This window comes from Montipora capricornis, chromosome 3 (assembly GCF_036669925.1).
Source record: "Montipora capricornis isolate CH-2021 chromosome 3, ASM3666992v2, whole genome shotgun sequence".
Taxonomy (NCBI): Eukaryota; Metazoa; Cnidaria; class Anthozoa; order Scleractinia; family Acroporidae; genus Montipora; species Montipora capricornis.
The window spans coordinates 14303861-14318860 of NC_090885.1; the positions used below are offsets into that span (position 1 = coordinate 14303861).

At 45.0% G+C, this 15000-nt stretch overlaps 2 protein-coding genes across 2 annotated transcripts in view; one reads left to right on the forward strand and one right to left on the reverse strand.

The window, feature by feature from the left end:
• Positions 1 to 5004, reverse strand: part of LOC138042321 (uncharacterized) — a 12809-nt gene extending 7805 nt beyond the window's left edge. The window contains exon 1 of the mRNA XM_068888174.1: positions 4761 to 5004. Within this exon, the coding sequence (XP_068744275.1) occupies positions 4761 to 4797 (37 nt within the window). The 5' untranslated portion in view covers positions 4798 to 5004. The remainder of the gene's footprint in view (positions 1 to 4760) is intronic.
• A 4825-nt stretch (positions 5005 to 9829) lies between these two features.
• Positions 9830 to 14785, forward strand: LOC138039881 (uncharacterized). The gene is made up of 2 exons (XM_068885713.1): positions 9830 to 10993; positions 11273 to 14785. The coding sequence occupies exons 1-2, from the start codon at positions 9830 to 9832 to the stop codon at positions 14783 to 14785; spliced, it is 4677 nt and encodes a 1558-aa protein (XP_068741814.1).
• Positions 14786 to 15000: the final 215 nt, after the last annotated feature.

Genomic DNA, 15000 nt, shown 5'->3' on the forward strand with positions numbered 1-15000 from the left:
ATTCTTGCCGCCCATCTCTGTAACATTTCTTCCAGAAAAAGGCAAAGAAACGCGTTTCTCGAACTCCACTGAAGTTACCTGATCCGTATTTAACGTATTATATTTTTCCCTCTTAGTTTTGCCATTTGTTGTCAAAATGTTCTGACACAATGAACAAACCCAGATTACGTTTCATCCACTGAAACTACTGACTTGATTTTCAGATTCATACACCTTCAAAGATATACATTGATAGAGTATCCTCCTGTTCTTCAGGGAATTGTCAGCCTTACCATTAACGCAAGCTCTAGCTTCTAAGTTATGGATAAAAAAATATATTTTTAGTTTACAACTTGTCACTTGACTGATTTGTAACGTTTATAAGTTTGGGTAAATAAATAATACTTCACGAAAATAATTTACATGACGATCAACAGGCAGCAACACGTGCAATGTTTTCTGAAGAGTTTGTCCACGAGAAAAGCAGGCAGAACCAGGCCAGCTCAAATCACCGATTTCGCTCAAACTTGGCACAAATGTTGGGTTTGGTGATTGAATGATCGTGGCAAACAGTAGGTCAAAATATTTCATTCCCTTCAAGTTAGGGGGACCACCTGCATAAATGGCCATTTGAAACTAATTGCCGCCGCATTGAGTGAGCTACAACCTCGGTCATAAATAGTTGTAACACTTTCTTGAAAAGCACGTAACTCGCATCCAAGCTATTGATAACGCACTCCTCCTCCCTCCCTCCCTTCAATGTTGCGTTTGTCGTTCTAATGTTGCGTTTACTGGAAAGTTCTTGCATTGGAACCCATAAACATCAACATTGAAAGGGGAGGAGGGAAAAATTTCCGTCGGCGTTACAACATTTGTGACTGAGACTGTAGGCTCGATGTCCGCTGTTCACTCGAGTTCAGGTATCCTCCCCGTCTGTGACGTAAATTCAAAATATAATTATTCGAAGTTAATCGTTGCGGGGAAATGGAATTAGACAACACAAAAGACAGTGTGAAAAGATTGATTTTAACGAAAGAGTAATTACATAGCAATGCTTAAACGTTTCCAGATGATGCGAGCTTGAGTTTGTGGTTCAACGATCAATGTGAGCTTGAATTCAACCCGGGCGAATAATCATTCTAATTAACAACGATTTAGATAAACATATACTGGCAAAAACTAAGGATAAAAGCGTCCGACGTTTCGGCGACATCTTGGCGCCATTGTCAAGGGAAACTAAATTAAATATGCGATCTCAAGAGAACCACCACCGGCCACTTTAAATCTCTCAGTCGGCCTCACCGGCCCCCTCGTTCTGCCACCAAGAAACTTCAATTGATCTTTAGGAATTTTACTTGCTCTTACATTAGCAGTCTAATGTAAGTCTGTGGGAATTCGAAACTGCAATAGCAATGGATGTGAAGGTCGTATTTTGCCCTTGGCGCCAAAGGGAAAATTAGTGAAGTTTCCGAACTCAGGCAGTAGAAAACGACGCTGTACCGTACTCCAGCTTCGCGAACTCTTCCCGTTGTCATAATCTTGGATGTTTATCACCTTAAAGGGACTGTAAAGCTCGAGCAGGCTGGGCAAAGAATACCTTCGCATCCACGACTTGTATCAAAAATTATAATTTATGCCTGCTCGATTTGCGCGGGCGAGCTTCTGATTCGCGGATATTAACAATGGCTCATCTCACGCGTCCAGCCGTCATTTCGGGAATGGACCTGAAGCGAGCGAATGAGGCAGCTCTCTAATCTGAAGAAGGTTGCGAAACGCAAGGAATTGTAGTAGCGGTAAGATCAGAGGCGCAAGGAATTGTGGTTATGCGCGAATGGAAAAATTAACATGCGCTATTTTCCATATGCTCTCTTGCGTTGACGAATGTTCGGAGGTGAGGTTTTCCCAGCTTTGTAAATTGCTCTTTTTTTTTTTTTTTTTTCCCATTTGTTGCTGGGTTTTTTACGTTTACGCTTTGTTGCCCTTTATTGCTGAGGAGTGAGTAAGCCTGGACAACAGAAGCATCAGTTTTATAGAAACGAAGAATTTAGTGGGTCTAAGGCTCCCGCCGTGATAGAAAACCAAGTCAGTTTTCAAAATTTTATCGTTTGCTTACCGTAAACATTAAAACTCTCAAAACTAGATTTGTGGAAGTAAGCCAGTTTTTAATCACTCCTGAAAAAGGTTTGACGTTGTATTGTGCTGTTGATGATGTTTAATAGTGTAAAAAGCAAAATTTTGATTTATATAAACCAGCATCTGTTTTATAGTTTGAAGCAGAGTTCCCTGAAATCATCAAGTGTCATTTACGATCTGTTGAAGTTAATATTATTTTAAAAGTCACAGATTTTACCGGTACCGTTTATATATTTTATCTGCACAACTTTACCCAACATTTTGAAAATCACACCGGGGAAGAATATATTTCATGCAAATCCTTCACAAAAATTACGGCTTGTTGGTACTGTTGTTATTACAAATCTCGAACCGGAAGTCATTCAGCCGTGACCTAAAACCTTCTGGGTTGTTGTATTTCTCATATAATATTCGAATTTAGAAACCTTGCAACAATGCTATTTAATTAGAGAAGTTTCTAGAAACTCCAGGTGTGCTTGTAGGAGAGCGCCAGTTTCGTCGGTAAGATAACAATAATATTCTTCATGTAATGAAGCTTATTGTACCAGTCAAAGTGAAGCTTCAACATCCCCCCCCCCCCCCACCCCGGGGCAACCCCCCGGGCATTTGAATTTTTGGAAATTTTTTGTTCAAATACCCCCCTCCCCGGGCCAAAACGATGTTCAAATGCCTTGTCATAGATCCGATTTCAGGTGATCAAATGCCCCCACGCCAGGGCCGAATTACCAGATTTTTATAAACTGAATGCATTGGTTTTAAGAAGTTCCATGCAACAACACTTAAATACATTCCATACATTCATTCCATTATTTATACACCTACATATCAACCGTCGCAAATGTATTAAAATATTCATAAATACACCGGGTCGAAGCAATTGACCTCTATAAATCGTATCCGGCTACGCTGGTATTGTATTGAATTATTGTTTATATTGTAAATTCAATTTAATATATTTATATATTCAAAGATAATATAAATTGGTTCTTAATACCTTACAATACGGAACAAAGTTTGTGCAGGCCTTTGCTTTTCAATCAATTCAATCAGCCACGAATGCGGAATCTTTACCTTTATCTTTTACGTTTGTCTCCACCATGATTTATCAACTCACGTGGAAAGGTATCAATAAATCAAGGCTAGCGATCAAATTCCCCACTCCCTATGAGTGGTGATCAAATGCCCCGCCCCGGGAAGACTAAGATGATCAAATTCCCTCCCCCCCCCAGGCAGGAAAAGGAGTCGAATGCCGGGGATATGCCCGGGAAGGGGGGGGGGGGGATGTTGAAGCTTCATTTTGACTGGTACATTAGTGCTGCATGCAGCCGAGTGCTATAATCCGAGTTCTGTATGGAAACAACCCAACTGCATTGACACTCCTTACATTCTTCTTCCCTTCGGCAGCATGTACTATTTAGGTAACCTAGTTTATGCATATTTAATTTGCCATCTTTGGTTTAGTATTTCCCACCCCCCATCCTTGGGGAAGCCGATGACAAGTGCATAAGTGCGACCGCAGGCTATGTGGGTCACACACCTCAGTTCCGGAAAATTTCCCATGCATCATGCCAGACTAGTTGTTTAGTAACCATTGACGTTAAAAATGTGATTGCAATTGCTACGCAAAAACGCTCCATTCAACGGCGCTAAATGTTACGTTTGAGCCATACTTTAGTAAGACTAAAACTGGATTTTAGGGATTGGAAACCAAGCTAAAAATACCCTTCACTGGAACAATTCGGGTATCTACGCTAATGTTGGAAAGTTTTCTGAACGTTTCAAGAAATAAGAAACGTCGTGTTGCAAATAGGTGGTTTGCAACCCAATCTCTAGAGACACAAATAACAATGTTGCAATGTACAATTGCTGGTGGAAGAACAAAAGGAGCTAATGAGAGATCTTTTGTTTTCGTCCACCAACATGGCGGCGATGACGTAACGTGGAAACCAGCTATAGCAGTTTGATGAGATTATCTTACTTTTTAAACTGCAAACCGCCACTCGCCACCCGCCACCCACCACCCGCCACCCGCCACCCGTCACCCGCCACTCGTGGAAGAGTGCTGCCGTCAGCGAAACAAGAAAGCGGAAGTTACTTCCGCTTTTTCTTAGGGTTTACTTGTTGTGAACAAAATCGTCGGTACGACGCAGATAAAGGCATGTTTTCACCAAAGATTACAGCTATATACAGACTTGCAAGCGTGAGTGGCTTGGTATGTGCATGAACTTGGTTTGATTGCGGGTCCAGATCTTTTCAATTGCAATGTTGCAGACTATTCGGACTGTGGCAAAGCTTGCATGCTTTTAGTATATATTTGATCGGTACCAATTACATTGCACCGCTTCTCTTTTCAGTCCAATAATAATTCTTTGGCTGTCACTCACGTTTAGTTTAAGGATCTGTTTACATATAAAAAGGGTAAACTCGACGACTTAAGATTTACTTTCTTCTGGATTGAAAATTGAATTCATGCGTAAGCGATTCATTACGATTTCTGCTCACAGAGGAAATAGTATTAATATCTGTCGAGTTATATCATGGACTAGCTGCATGGATCACAGTGCGGGGAAAAATATCAGTTTCTAATCGAAAACATCGATTTTGATGAACCATAATCTATATTTTAAGCCACTAAAAGTTTAGCTTACCTAGAAAAGCAGCGGCTACAATGAAAAGACACTTCATGGTGCTGAAATTTGTTATCGACAGTCCCACGAACGATGTGGAGGAATTGAGCTGGAGAAACTAATGTTCACCTGGAGCTTAAACAGCTTCCAACTGTCACTTCTCTCAGTATTACCGGTTTCAGATGTTATGAACACTAAGCTCAAAATCTGCTGTTGTAAGCGAAAAAGATGTTACTAAAAGCGATAATGGGGAACGGGAAACCTGGAACGGGAGTCTGGGAACGAGTGCACAAGGTAACCCGCCTGGGAATTCAGGATGGCGGACAAAAGAAAGAAAAGGGAACAAGAGGAAGCGTTACGGTTATAAAGGTGAGTTTCTACCCGCTGTGCGCCCAGATGACCCGAACGTTCTTGTTAAAGTCCGATTGGTACTGGGATAAACAAAGCATGAAATGGCGCCTGGGGAGATAATCAAATCGCAAGCTACAATACAATCGGTCACACCACAGTCATTCTTAAATAGAATTTCAAGCCTTCATGGTTTTCGTATATCCTCTCACTTTGTGCGCGAGCTGTCCTGTCAACATTTAAAAAGGGCAACACACAATAGGTCATCGAAGACCAGTGAGCAAGGAATATTCCACAATAATGCTAATGGGATGAGAGATGCCCGCGGAAAAGCGGTAGAGAGACAATCGGTGTGTTTGTAGATAACATACGTATCAGACGAAAAACTGTCTTTATTCTCAGTCTGCATTTTGCACCCGGTCTGCAGTCTGCATTTTGTAAAGACCGATTGGAGTACCAATTGATAATCATGGTCATCTGGGGGCACAGCCGGTAGAATCTGACATTTACCCAAATTGTTCCTCTTCAAGCCTTTTCTTTTCCTTTGTCCTCCATTTTGAACCCTCAGGCGGATCCGCTGAACACTCGTTCCCAGACTCCCGTTCCCCGTTAGCAGTTTTAGTAACATTCTGTCTCCTCGCACGGAATCCTGGATAAATTTCTGAGTCGTCCTTCAACATCGTTCCCGATAGGAGTTTGGAAACGAGGTTGGGACTGATATTTTGCTTTAGTGGTCTATGAATTCATTAGTAAAGGACGTTTTGTTTCCCCAAAAGTTTGCTAATTTTGGGGTGTTTTTCTTTGCATGCCCCAGTGGTTATATGTTGCCGTAGAGTTACTCGATACGAGGAAGCTTAGCAATGTACTGTCACTGGCCACAGAAGGACTTGGTTGGTTCAGACACCTTATAGGCCCTTTGAAATAGCCAAATGACAGATTCCGATACCCTTTCATACACCTCAACTTGTGAAATCCCTACCCCAAGACACGCTTTTGAAAACTCCTTTAATCAAACAGAACTGGGTATCAAAGCGCTATTTGTGTGGTTAATTATTTAGCTCTCTTTCGTAAATCTTTAGACGATGAAATAGTTAAAACACTTCGGTAATTTCAGAGGTAATAAATTAACCGTTAGTCCTAAAGAATCCCAAATACTCACCGTTAACTGTTAAAACTTCGTGACGCTATTGAGATCCTAAATTATTGGACAAGGAGATGACTTAAACAGGCTCCACACTCCAAATCTCCTATCTCGATTAAAACAAATTGCCTACCGTGCCATATCAGAATGATCTATCTGCTAAACCGAGAAGACAGAAGACAGCTTATGGGAGGTATACTTTAACGATCTGTCCTACTCCTTAGTAAGCCCAAAAGCATCATCGGTTTTGATACCTGTTAGGGAGTTCAGCCTCAAAAGGTCCACTGCGGGAGCTTTTGCGGCACCTTTTAGGGTATTGAGCCCAAAAAAAAAATGTGACAGAATAATGTCTTGTTTTAGACTTGGTACCTCTTAGAAATGAAAAATGTTTCTAACCACGCCCACAAGACATAATCCTGGTACCTCTTAGGGGTTCTTTTCAAAATTCCCAACAAGCACCCTCGTCCTTTTTACATGGAAGTTTTTTTCGCCCTCCCCCCCCCCCCCCCCCCCCTCCAGGTTCTGTCCCCTTCACATGGGACTCCTCCCGGAGACAGAGATGTCAACACTAAGAAATTGTAATCCGTGCAGTCTTGCCAACATTGTCCTTCCGAGCGCAAAAACAAAAAACTTGTCTAAAGCAAAATCCCGCTGATTCAACTACAAAAACGAGTGTAATATATAGGTTTATCCAAGCCCAAAAGCGGAGATCCCGTTTCTAACCCCAGAAAGCAATATAGTCTTTATGGAAATAATTATGCTTCTGCATAAAGTACAAAATCAATCGTCATTAGTGTATGCAATTTACAGTGATCAAACAGATCAAACAGATCAAACACCTCCAAGCTGACAGCAGTAAGCAAACAAGCCTTGCAAACAGTAAGTAACAATTTTAATCAACGACTAAAACTGAAATTACATGCACAGTAATTTCTTTCACAAAATTTTCCGTTTGGCTCATAATCTTTACTCCCTCTCTCTTCAGTTCAGAACAATAGCAAAAATATTTACTAAAAAGTCAACCTAACGTGTAGTAAATTTCGCTTTACTCGACTGCAATTTCACAGTCAAGCAAAGCAGCTTGCAACTGGACACCCATTTCACACAAAAAGCCCATAAATGTCATTGTTGAAATATGTCAGAATCTCTGTCAACACGGAATTGCAAACGTTTTTAGGCCTTCTTCCTTTTTTAGCTAGTTTTACAAAATATGTGAGGCAGCAAGGCATATAAGCTCATCATTAAAGAAGGAAAACAACTTAGCTTACCTGAAAGCTAATCGTTTTAAATAACTGTTTCATCTCGATCTACTTCTCTCAGCTTTACATTGATTTTCATTGAGAAATGTAGAAAACACTCGCCTGCGGCTTGTGTTTTTTACATTTCCCTCGTGTTCTCAAATGCCTCTCGTGTTTTATCACAGTGTAATACACGACTTAGCCTTCTTCTTTTCCTGGGGAAGGGGGAAAGGCGGGGGAGCGTAGTGACGCCATCTTAGTCTATTGCCAACAATTTTCATTATTATTATAATATAAGCTGTCCAATTAATGACTTAATCTTAACAACGCACAATCTGCTGTGTAAACCTAATACAATTAGTCCGTCCATTTTATCATGGTTAGGGCTAGTGGTGAACAATTCAGAAAATCATGCTAGCCGCGTGTGGTGTCTCATCGTATTCCCTCGCGTGCTTGCTATCCCACCCACTCCACTAGCCCTGGAAGGAAAGAGGCACTACTCGTAGTTCAATCTAATATCTAATGACACTAAAATGAAAGACTATTGCATCGATTCAACAGTTCCGGATCCCTGGACAACGATCACAAGAAGGATTATTATAACGTATGCTTTGATTGGTGGCACAAGTATCAACAGCGGATGCCCATGGATCTTCGTCACTGCGACAAAATGGATTGAAGCTGCCGATGACTTGATTGAATATACCGTCGGCCGTATCTGAGTAACCGCACATGGTCTGCCATGCCAAGACTGTACGCATTTTGGCTTTACCTCGTTTCCTCTTACAATAACGACAAACAAAAAGAAACACAACGTATAAGTAAGTAGTTTCCCTTCACTGACTCGGTTCTTGAGACTTAAAACCTTTACGGCAATTTCCTTCTGATAAGGTAGCTTCACAGATATCCTTCCATAGCATTTTAATGTTTAAACAGCCGACCACAAGTGTCTCGTTTCGTTAGTACACTCCAGAGTCTTACATTACATGACGTATCTAGAGTGGAGGGAGGGGTAGGTATTCCGGGACGATATGAAGAACTAGCTGTTTGCAATTTGTCAAAGTTTTTTCCTCTCCCTCCCTCCCTTTGGAGAGGAGTTGGATATATCGCTTTGCTGTCATTAAAATTGGGTCACTCCTGCGTGGTGTGGTTAAGTCTGCGCAGCGACTTCCCCAAGCTTGTTGGCTCGTTTGCCTTTGTACATTGCTCACTAACCAATACTCTTGTTCGATCCAGCACGTGCTGTTTACCCCTCAGCTCGTAATGCTGTGGAGATAAGTGAGGTTGTTCTGTGTCACGCAATCTAGAAGTCGCATAGGCTAACCAGCCGCAAGGCAGTGTGCCCTCAAAAAACGCCAATACGTCTGTTGTCTCGTTCTATTGCGCCTTGCGTTGTGTATTTAAAAGCTAATTATGCATGTTGATACCAAGGAACAGTGACATTAATGGTTAATATTCCTTGACAGGCTTCGCACTGTTCAGAGAGTTCTATCTTTATATTTCTCGAGAGTTTCAATACACGAAGCGAAACAAGAATGATAGGGCAAGCGACTCACACTACAGTATTCTATCTTTTCTCCTGCTCTTACCTTTCCGGAAACGAAACACTATTTTTGTTTTGTTTGTTTCTTGTTAAAAGTCTGGTCCACCGCATGGCATATTGCTGGTAAGTTCAACCTTTGCGGGGACATAACCTAGAAAAATCCTGGTTCACATCCCATTGATCCTAGTAAAACAATTGTCAAGGTGATGTTTTAGTGAGAGCAATAAAAGCAAGGTGACACACGCTAACACCAACCCGGTGTGGCCAACACATAACGCATGCGCACAACCATTTCACCCGGTCGGTTAGCAGCCATGGACAGCTGTTTCGGCCTTTTGGGCCTTGTCAGCATGGCGTAGCTAACATATCAGGCGGGTGTTTAGTACCCATTTAAGTGGCAGCTTCACATGCCATACATGTGGTAAGCTGGGTTGGGAACAGCCAAACTGTTCTCCCACCGCCATATTTCGCATTGTTGTGTAATTCCCGCCACTAGGTCACATAGCGTAACCCATTGTACACGCAGTCGTTTAGTTCGGGTTATTGTTTCGCTTTGCATGCACGCTTAGTTACCTCATTGTCACAGTTCGCGCATAATTAGCTTGGTGCCTTTGTTACCTCCTTTGCCTGTTTAGTTTGGGTTGTATTTGCATCTTGCCTTCGGTGAATAAACGTGTTCTCTCGCTCGGAGATTCGGCTCAACTTACTGGCGTGGTGGCAGCGAAACATTTTCAAAGAACCCACGGAAAGAACATCAAAGCTGTTCTTCGATTTTAGCCGCCTCTCTGAGCATTCAAGCCAGAATTCGTGAACCGTAGTGATGACTTCACACAGAGCGCCGAAACAGTGGTCGCTTTCTTCGAATGAAACTATTACTTCGATCGAAGCCTGGGAAAACAATCTAAAGTACATCTTGTCCCTCGATCCGAACTTCGCAGACTTTCTTACTGATGGATCATCGTGGGGTAAAAAAACAAACGCTACACCCCTACGTGGTTTCTCCAACGATCCTGAATCTGTTCCAACGGCGAGAAGAAGGACTGCTGCTCAAAAAGTAACACATTTAGAAATGATGCTCGGCCAAATTGCCAATTACGCCCCTATCATTTCTCGGAACTCAATCGTCAAGAATTCTACATCAATTAGCGGCGTTTGGCAATCGATCCGACAGCATTATGGCTTGCAGTTAACTGGTTCCCGTTTCTTGGACCTCGCGAACATTTCTTTGAAGCCTGAACAGCGTCCTGAGGATTTATTCCAAATCTTAATGGCCTTTATTGAGGACAACCTACTCACCAGATCCAGCGGAATCACTCATTATGGCGAGATCCCGGACGCTGACGAAGAACTATCTCCATCCCTCGAAAATTTTATTGTTCTCACTTGGCTACGCCTACTCCATCCCAACCTTCCACGACTTGTGAAACAACGTTATGGAACCGAATTACGTAGTAGGACGTTGGCCTCTGTGAAACCTGAAATCTCTCAAGCTCTCGAGTCGTTACTTGACGAGCTCCACACCAGTGATGAATCAAAGGTTCTACGCTCTGCGCCCCCGACTGATCATCGCTCATTTGTTCCCGCACGACGCAGGCTACTGCCTAAACCTCGAGCTGTCAAGTCTTGTCCTCTTTGCCAGCAGGCCGGCCGCCCAGATTTTCGGTCACATTTTCTCAGCGGTTGCAAGTTTCTGCCCGAGCCTGATCGTCTCTTCATGTCCAAGATTCGCCAAGTGGCCGGCATTGAATTAGAGGAGAGCAGTTATGATTTCCAGCACTATCCTGATCTGACTGGCCCTCCAGGTTTTGAAGAATTCGCAGATATGCAGCATTGTCCCTCCAGTGTCCTACCTACTATGAAACCCCCTGCCACTCGTCGCGTAAACGTCTCCCAGTCTCCATTCCTTCACGCCTTTTATGGTCATCACCCTTTACGCCTTACAATAGACACTGGCGCTGAAACTAATATGATGAGAGCTTCTTTAGCCAAGCATATTGGTGCTAAGATAACTAAAAGCTCCCAGACTGCTTTGCAGGCCGACGGTCGCACCCCGTTAACTGTTGTTGGTGAGACCCGCCTTCCGCTGGTTCGTCAAGGCAGACCTCTTACTTTGGAAGCTCTCGTTGTCGAGAATCTTGATGTTGACATACTTGCTGGAACACCCTTCATGGCTTCCAATGACATTGCAGTCCGCCCCGCTAAGCGTGAGATCATCATCGCTGGGTGTGACGTGGCGTCTTATGGTTGTTCCCAAAGTCCTCAGACCCACTACGCTGTCAGAGCTTGCCACCTCCTTCGCGCCCCGAATACTAACACAACCGTCTGGCCGGGTGAGTTCCTGGAAATTGACGCCTCCTCAGCGCTACTTAAAGATGCTACACTTGCCATTGAGCCCCGTATGGATTCGGTCTCTTCTAGTCACCTCAAACCTGCTCACACCTGGCCTCAACCCGACATTGTCCAATCCATTGGTGGTAAACTGAGACTTCTCAACAATACCGAGGAGCCCCTACTAATCCGCAAGAACGACCATTTATGCCAAGCACGTCTAACTGTTCTGGAGTCTTCCATAGAGCCCTCCTCAACCCAAGCTGCAGAGCCGTGCCCCAAGTCTACTACTACTCCCTCTTCTTCCGTCGAGTCCGTACATGTAGACCCTGACGGTTTGTTGTCCCCTGCTGAGAAAGCCGCGTTCATTTCGCTACTGAAGGAATTCCAATTGGTTTTCGATCCCCGTATTCCTGGTTACAATGGAGCTGCCGGGCCGATTGAAGGGGTTGTGAATATGGGACCTGTGGAGCCTCCCCAGCGAAAAGGGCGTGTCCCACAGTACTCTCGCGACCAACTCGACCTGCTTCAAACCAAATTTGACGAACTTGAGGCTCAAGGCATTTTCAGTCGACCAGAAGATTTAAACGTTGTGGTGGAATACTTGAATCCATCCTTCTTGGTGAAGAAGAGGAATGGCGGTTTTCGCTTAGTCACAGCCTTTACTGACGTGGGCCGCTATAGCAAGCCCCAGCCCTCACTAATGCCGGACGTGGACTCCACTCTTCTCAAGATTGCTTGCTGGAAGTACATTGTAGTCTCTGATTTGTCTCAGGCGTTCTACCAAATCCCACTTGCAAAGAACTCCATGAAGTATTGTGGCGTGGTTACACCCTTTAAAGGCGTTCGTGTCTACACGCGTTGCGCAATGGGAATCCCCGGTTCCGAAACGGCCCTCGAGGAGCTAATGTGCCGCGTCCTGGGTGATCTCCTTCAGGAAGGGTGTGTCGCTAAGATTGCCGACGACTTGTATTGTGGTGGTAACTCCCATCAAGAGCTCCTTTTAAACTGGCGAAAAGTCCTCTCGGCTCTCGATCGCTGCAACCTTCGCCTCTCACCTGCGAAAACCATAATCTGCCCAGCTTCTACCACCATTCTCGGTTGGATATGGTCCCAGGGCTCGATCCGCGCTTCTTCCCATCGTGTAGCTGCTCTTGCTTCTTGTGAGCCACCCAAGAATGTACGCGGTCTCCGTGCTTTTGTTGGCTCATACAAAATGCTTGGTCGGGTCCTTAGTGGAGCTGCTAAACTCCTCTCTCCTCTCGAGTCGCTTACGGCTGGTCGTCAATCTCAAGACACCATCTCCTGGTCTGATGAGCTCCTAGTGTGTTTTCGCTCCTGTCAAGAAGCACTCACGTCTAACAGATCCATCACACTCCCCAAGCCTGATGATCAACTTTGGATCGCAACCGATGGTTCCGTCAAGATGAATGGCCTCGGCGCCACTCTTTATGTGCTTCGTGACCAGAAGCTCCACCTTGCCGGATACTTCAGTGCCAAATTTAAAAAGCATCAAGCCTCCTGGTTACCATGTGAAATAGAGGCATTGTCTATTGCCGCTGCCGTCAAGCATTTTGCCCCTTATATAATTCAATCAAAGTCTAAGACTTATGTACTGACTGACAGCAAGCCGTGTGTCCAGGCCTTTGACAAGCTCTGCCGTGGACAGTTCTCCTCCAGTCCCCGAGTGACTTCGTTTTTATCATCTGTTAGCCGTTACCAAATCACACTGCTCCATTTGGCTGGTTCTGCCAACCTGCCTTCTGACTTTGCTAGTCGTAACGCACCAGCTTGCGACGACCCTCGCTGCCAAGTTTGTTCATTTGTATCCGAAGCTGAAGACCTAGCTGTGCGTCCCATTTCTGTTCATGATGTGCTATCGGGGAAGACGTCCCTTCCTTTCACAAGCCGTTCCGCCTGGCTCCAATCGCAACTAGAGTGCCCGGATTTGAGACGTGTCCACTCTCATCTTAAGCAGGGCACTCGCCCGTCAAAGAAGCTGACAAACATTAAAGATGTCAAGCGTTACCTGAACCTGGTCTCCATTTCCCGTGACGGCCTACTCGTCGTAAAACGCGATGAACCTTTCGCTGCGCCCCGCGAATGTATTGTCATTCCACGCTCTGTTGTTGATGGCTTCCTTGCTGCCTTACACGTGAAGCTGGACCACCCCTCCCGTCACCAGATGAAACTGGTTTCACAGCGTTACTTCTTCGCTTTAGATTTGGACAAAGCCCTGGATCGGTGCTCGCAGTGTTGCCACCTATGCTCTTCCCTGAAGAAAGTTCCATCCAGCCTCATTGAACAATCAACCTCTGATCCCCCCGACGGCTTTGGTATTTCCTTCGCTGCAGACATCATAAAGCGCTTCCGTCAGCTAGTACTTGTCGTCCGCGAGACGTCCACGTCCTTCACTGCAGCTTGCTTGTTGGATAACGAACGTCGTGAATCCATTCGCTCTGGTCTCCTCCGTTTGTGCCTTGAGCTGCGACCTCTGTCTGGCCCCCCTTCCGTCATAAGGGTAGATCCCGCTCCTGGCTTTGCTTCTTTAGGTGACGATGAAATCCTTAAGCAGTACGGCTTTGCCGTGGAAGTCGGCCGAGTCAAAAACCCAAACAAGAATCCTGTGGCAGAGAAATGCGTCGCAGAACTTGGTGATGAGCTTCTACGTGTTTGTCCTGAGGGTGGTACAATCAGTCCTCTTTCCTTAGCTGTGGCGACAGCCAATCTCAACACCCGTATCCGCAACAGAGGATTGTCTGCCCGCGAGATGTGGCTTCAACGCGATCAATTCACTAACGCACAGATCCCTTTTTCCGACCTCCAAGTTGTTCGACAACAGCAGTCGTTGCGGCTCCGTAACCATCCCACAAGTGAGAGATCCAAAGCCCCAGGCTGTTGCCCTCGCCCGGCCACGCCCGTTCAAGTAGGCGATTTGGTGTACATTACTTCTGATGGCTCCAAGACCAGTGCCCGCAATCGGTATCTTGTGGTCTCCGTGGATGGCCTATGGTGCAACGTACGCAAGTTCACCGGTTCACAGTTGCGTTCTACCTCCTATCGCGTCAAGCTGTCCGAATGTTATCGTGTTCCTGACCTAACAGAGACCACGTCTAACCTCTCTCGTCATTACAGCTCCGCTTCCTACCCTGAAGATACCGACGAAGAGCCTCTCACCTCTGAGCACGTTGACGAGGAACCCGCTCCCCTTCTTACACCTCAGAGCACTCCGAGTCCGGCTCCTGCTGTAGTCCCTAGCGAGCTCGCTACCCCACCAGATCCTCAGCCTGACATTCATCATGTGCCCGAGTCTTCCCCTCCCCCGAGTGGAAGCATGACTGTTGACATTGATGCCCATATCCCGGAGCCTACCTCCTCACCTGGCCCACGCCGGTCAAGCCGTTCAACTCGTCGTCCGGCTTACCTCAAGGACTACATTACATATTAAGGACAATGTTAGCTATTTGTAACTGCTTGTGTACTATCAATTCCCAGCCTAGTTTTACTTCGTATTTATTACTCATCTACCTTGGCGAGGAGAAGAAAGAAGAAGTCACGCCATATTTCGCATTGTTGTGTAATTCCCGCCACTAGGTCACATAGCGTAACCCATTGTACACGCCGTCGTTTAGTTCGGGTTATTGTTTCGCTTTGCATGCACGC

What these genes read in the sequence shown, in the direction of transcription:
- LOC138039881 (XM_068885713.1), top strand. Translation starts at nt 9,830, where the DNA reads ATGACTTCACACAGAGCGCCGAAACAGTGGTCGCTTTCTTCGAATGAA. An exon ending in ATATGATGAGAGCTTCTTTA is followed by an intron (nt 10,994 to 11,272) that starts GCCAAGCATATT and finishes CAAAGTCCTCAG; the next exon opens with ACCCACTACGCTGTCAGAGC.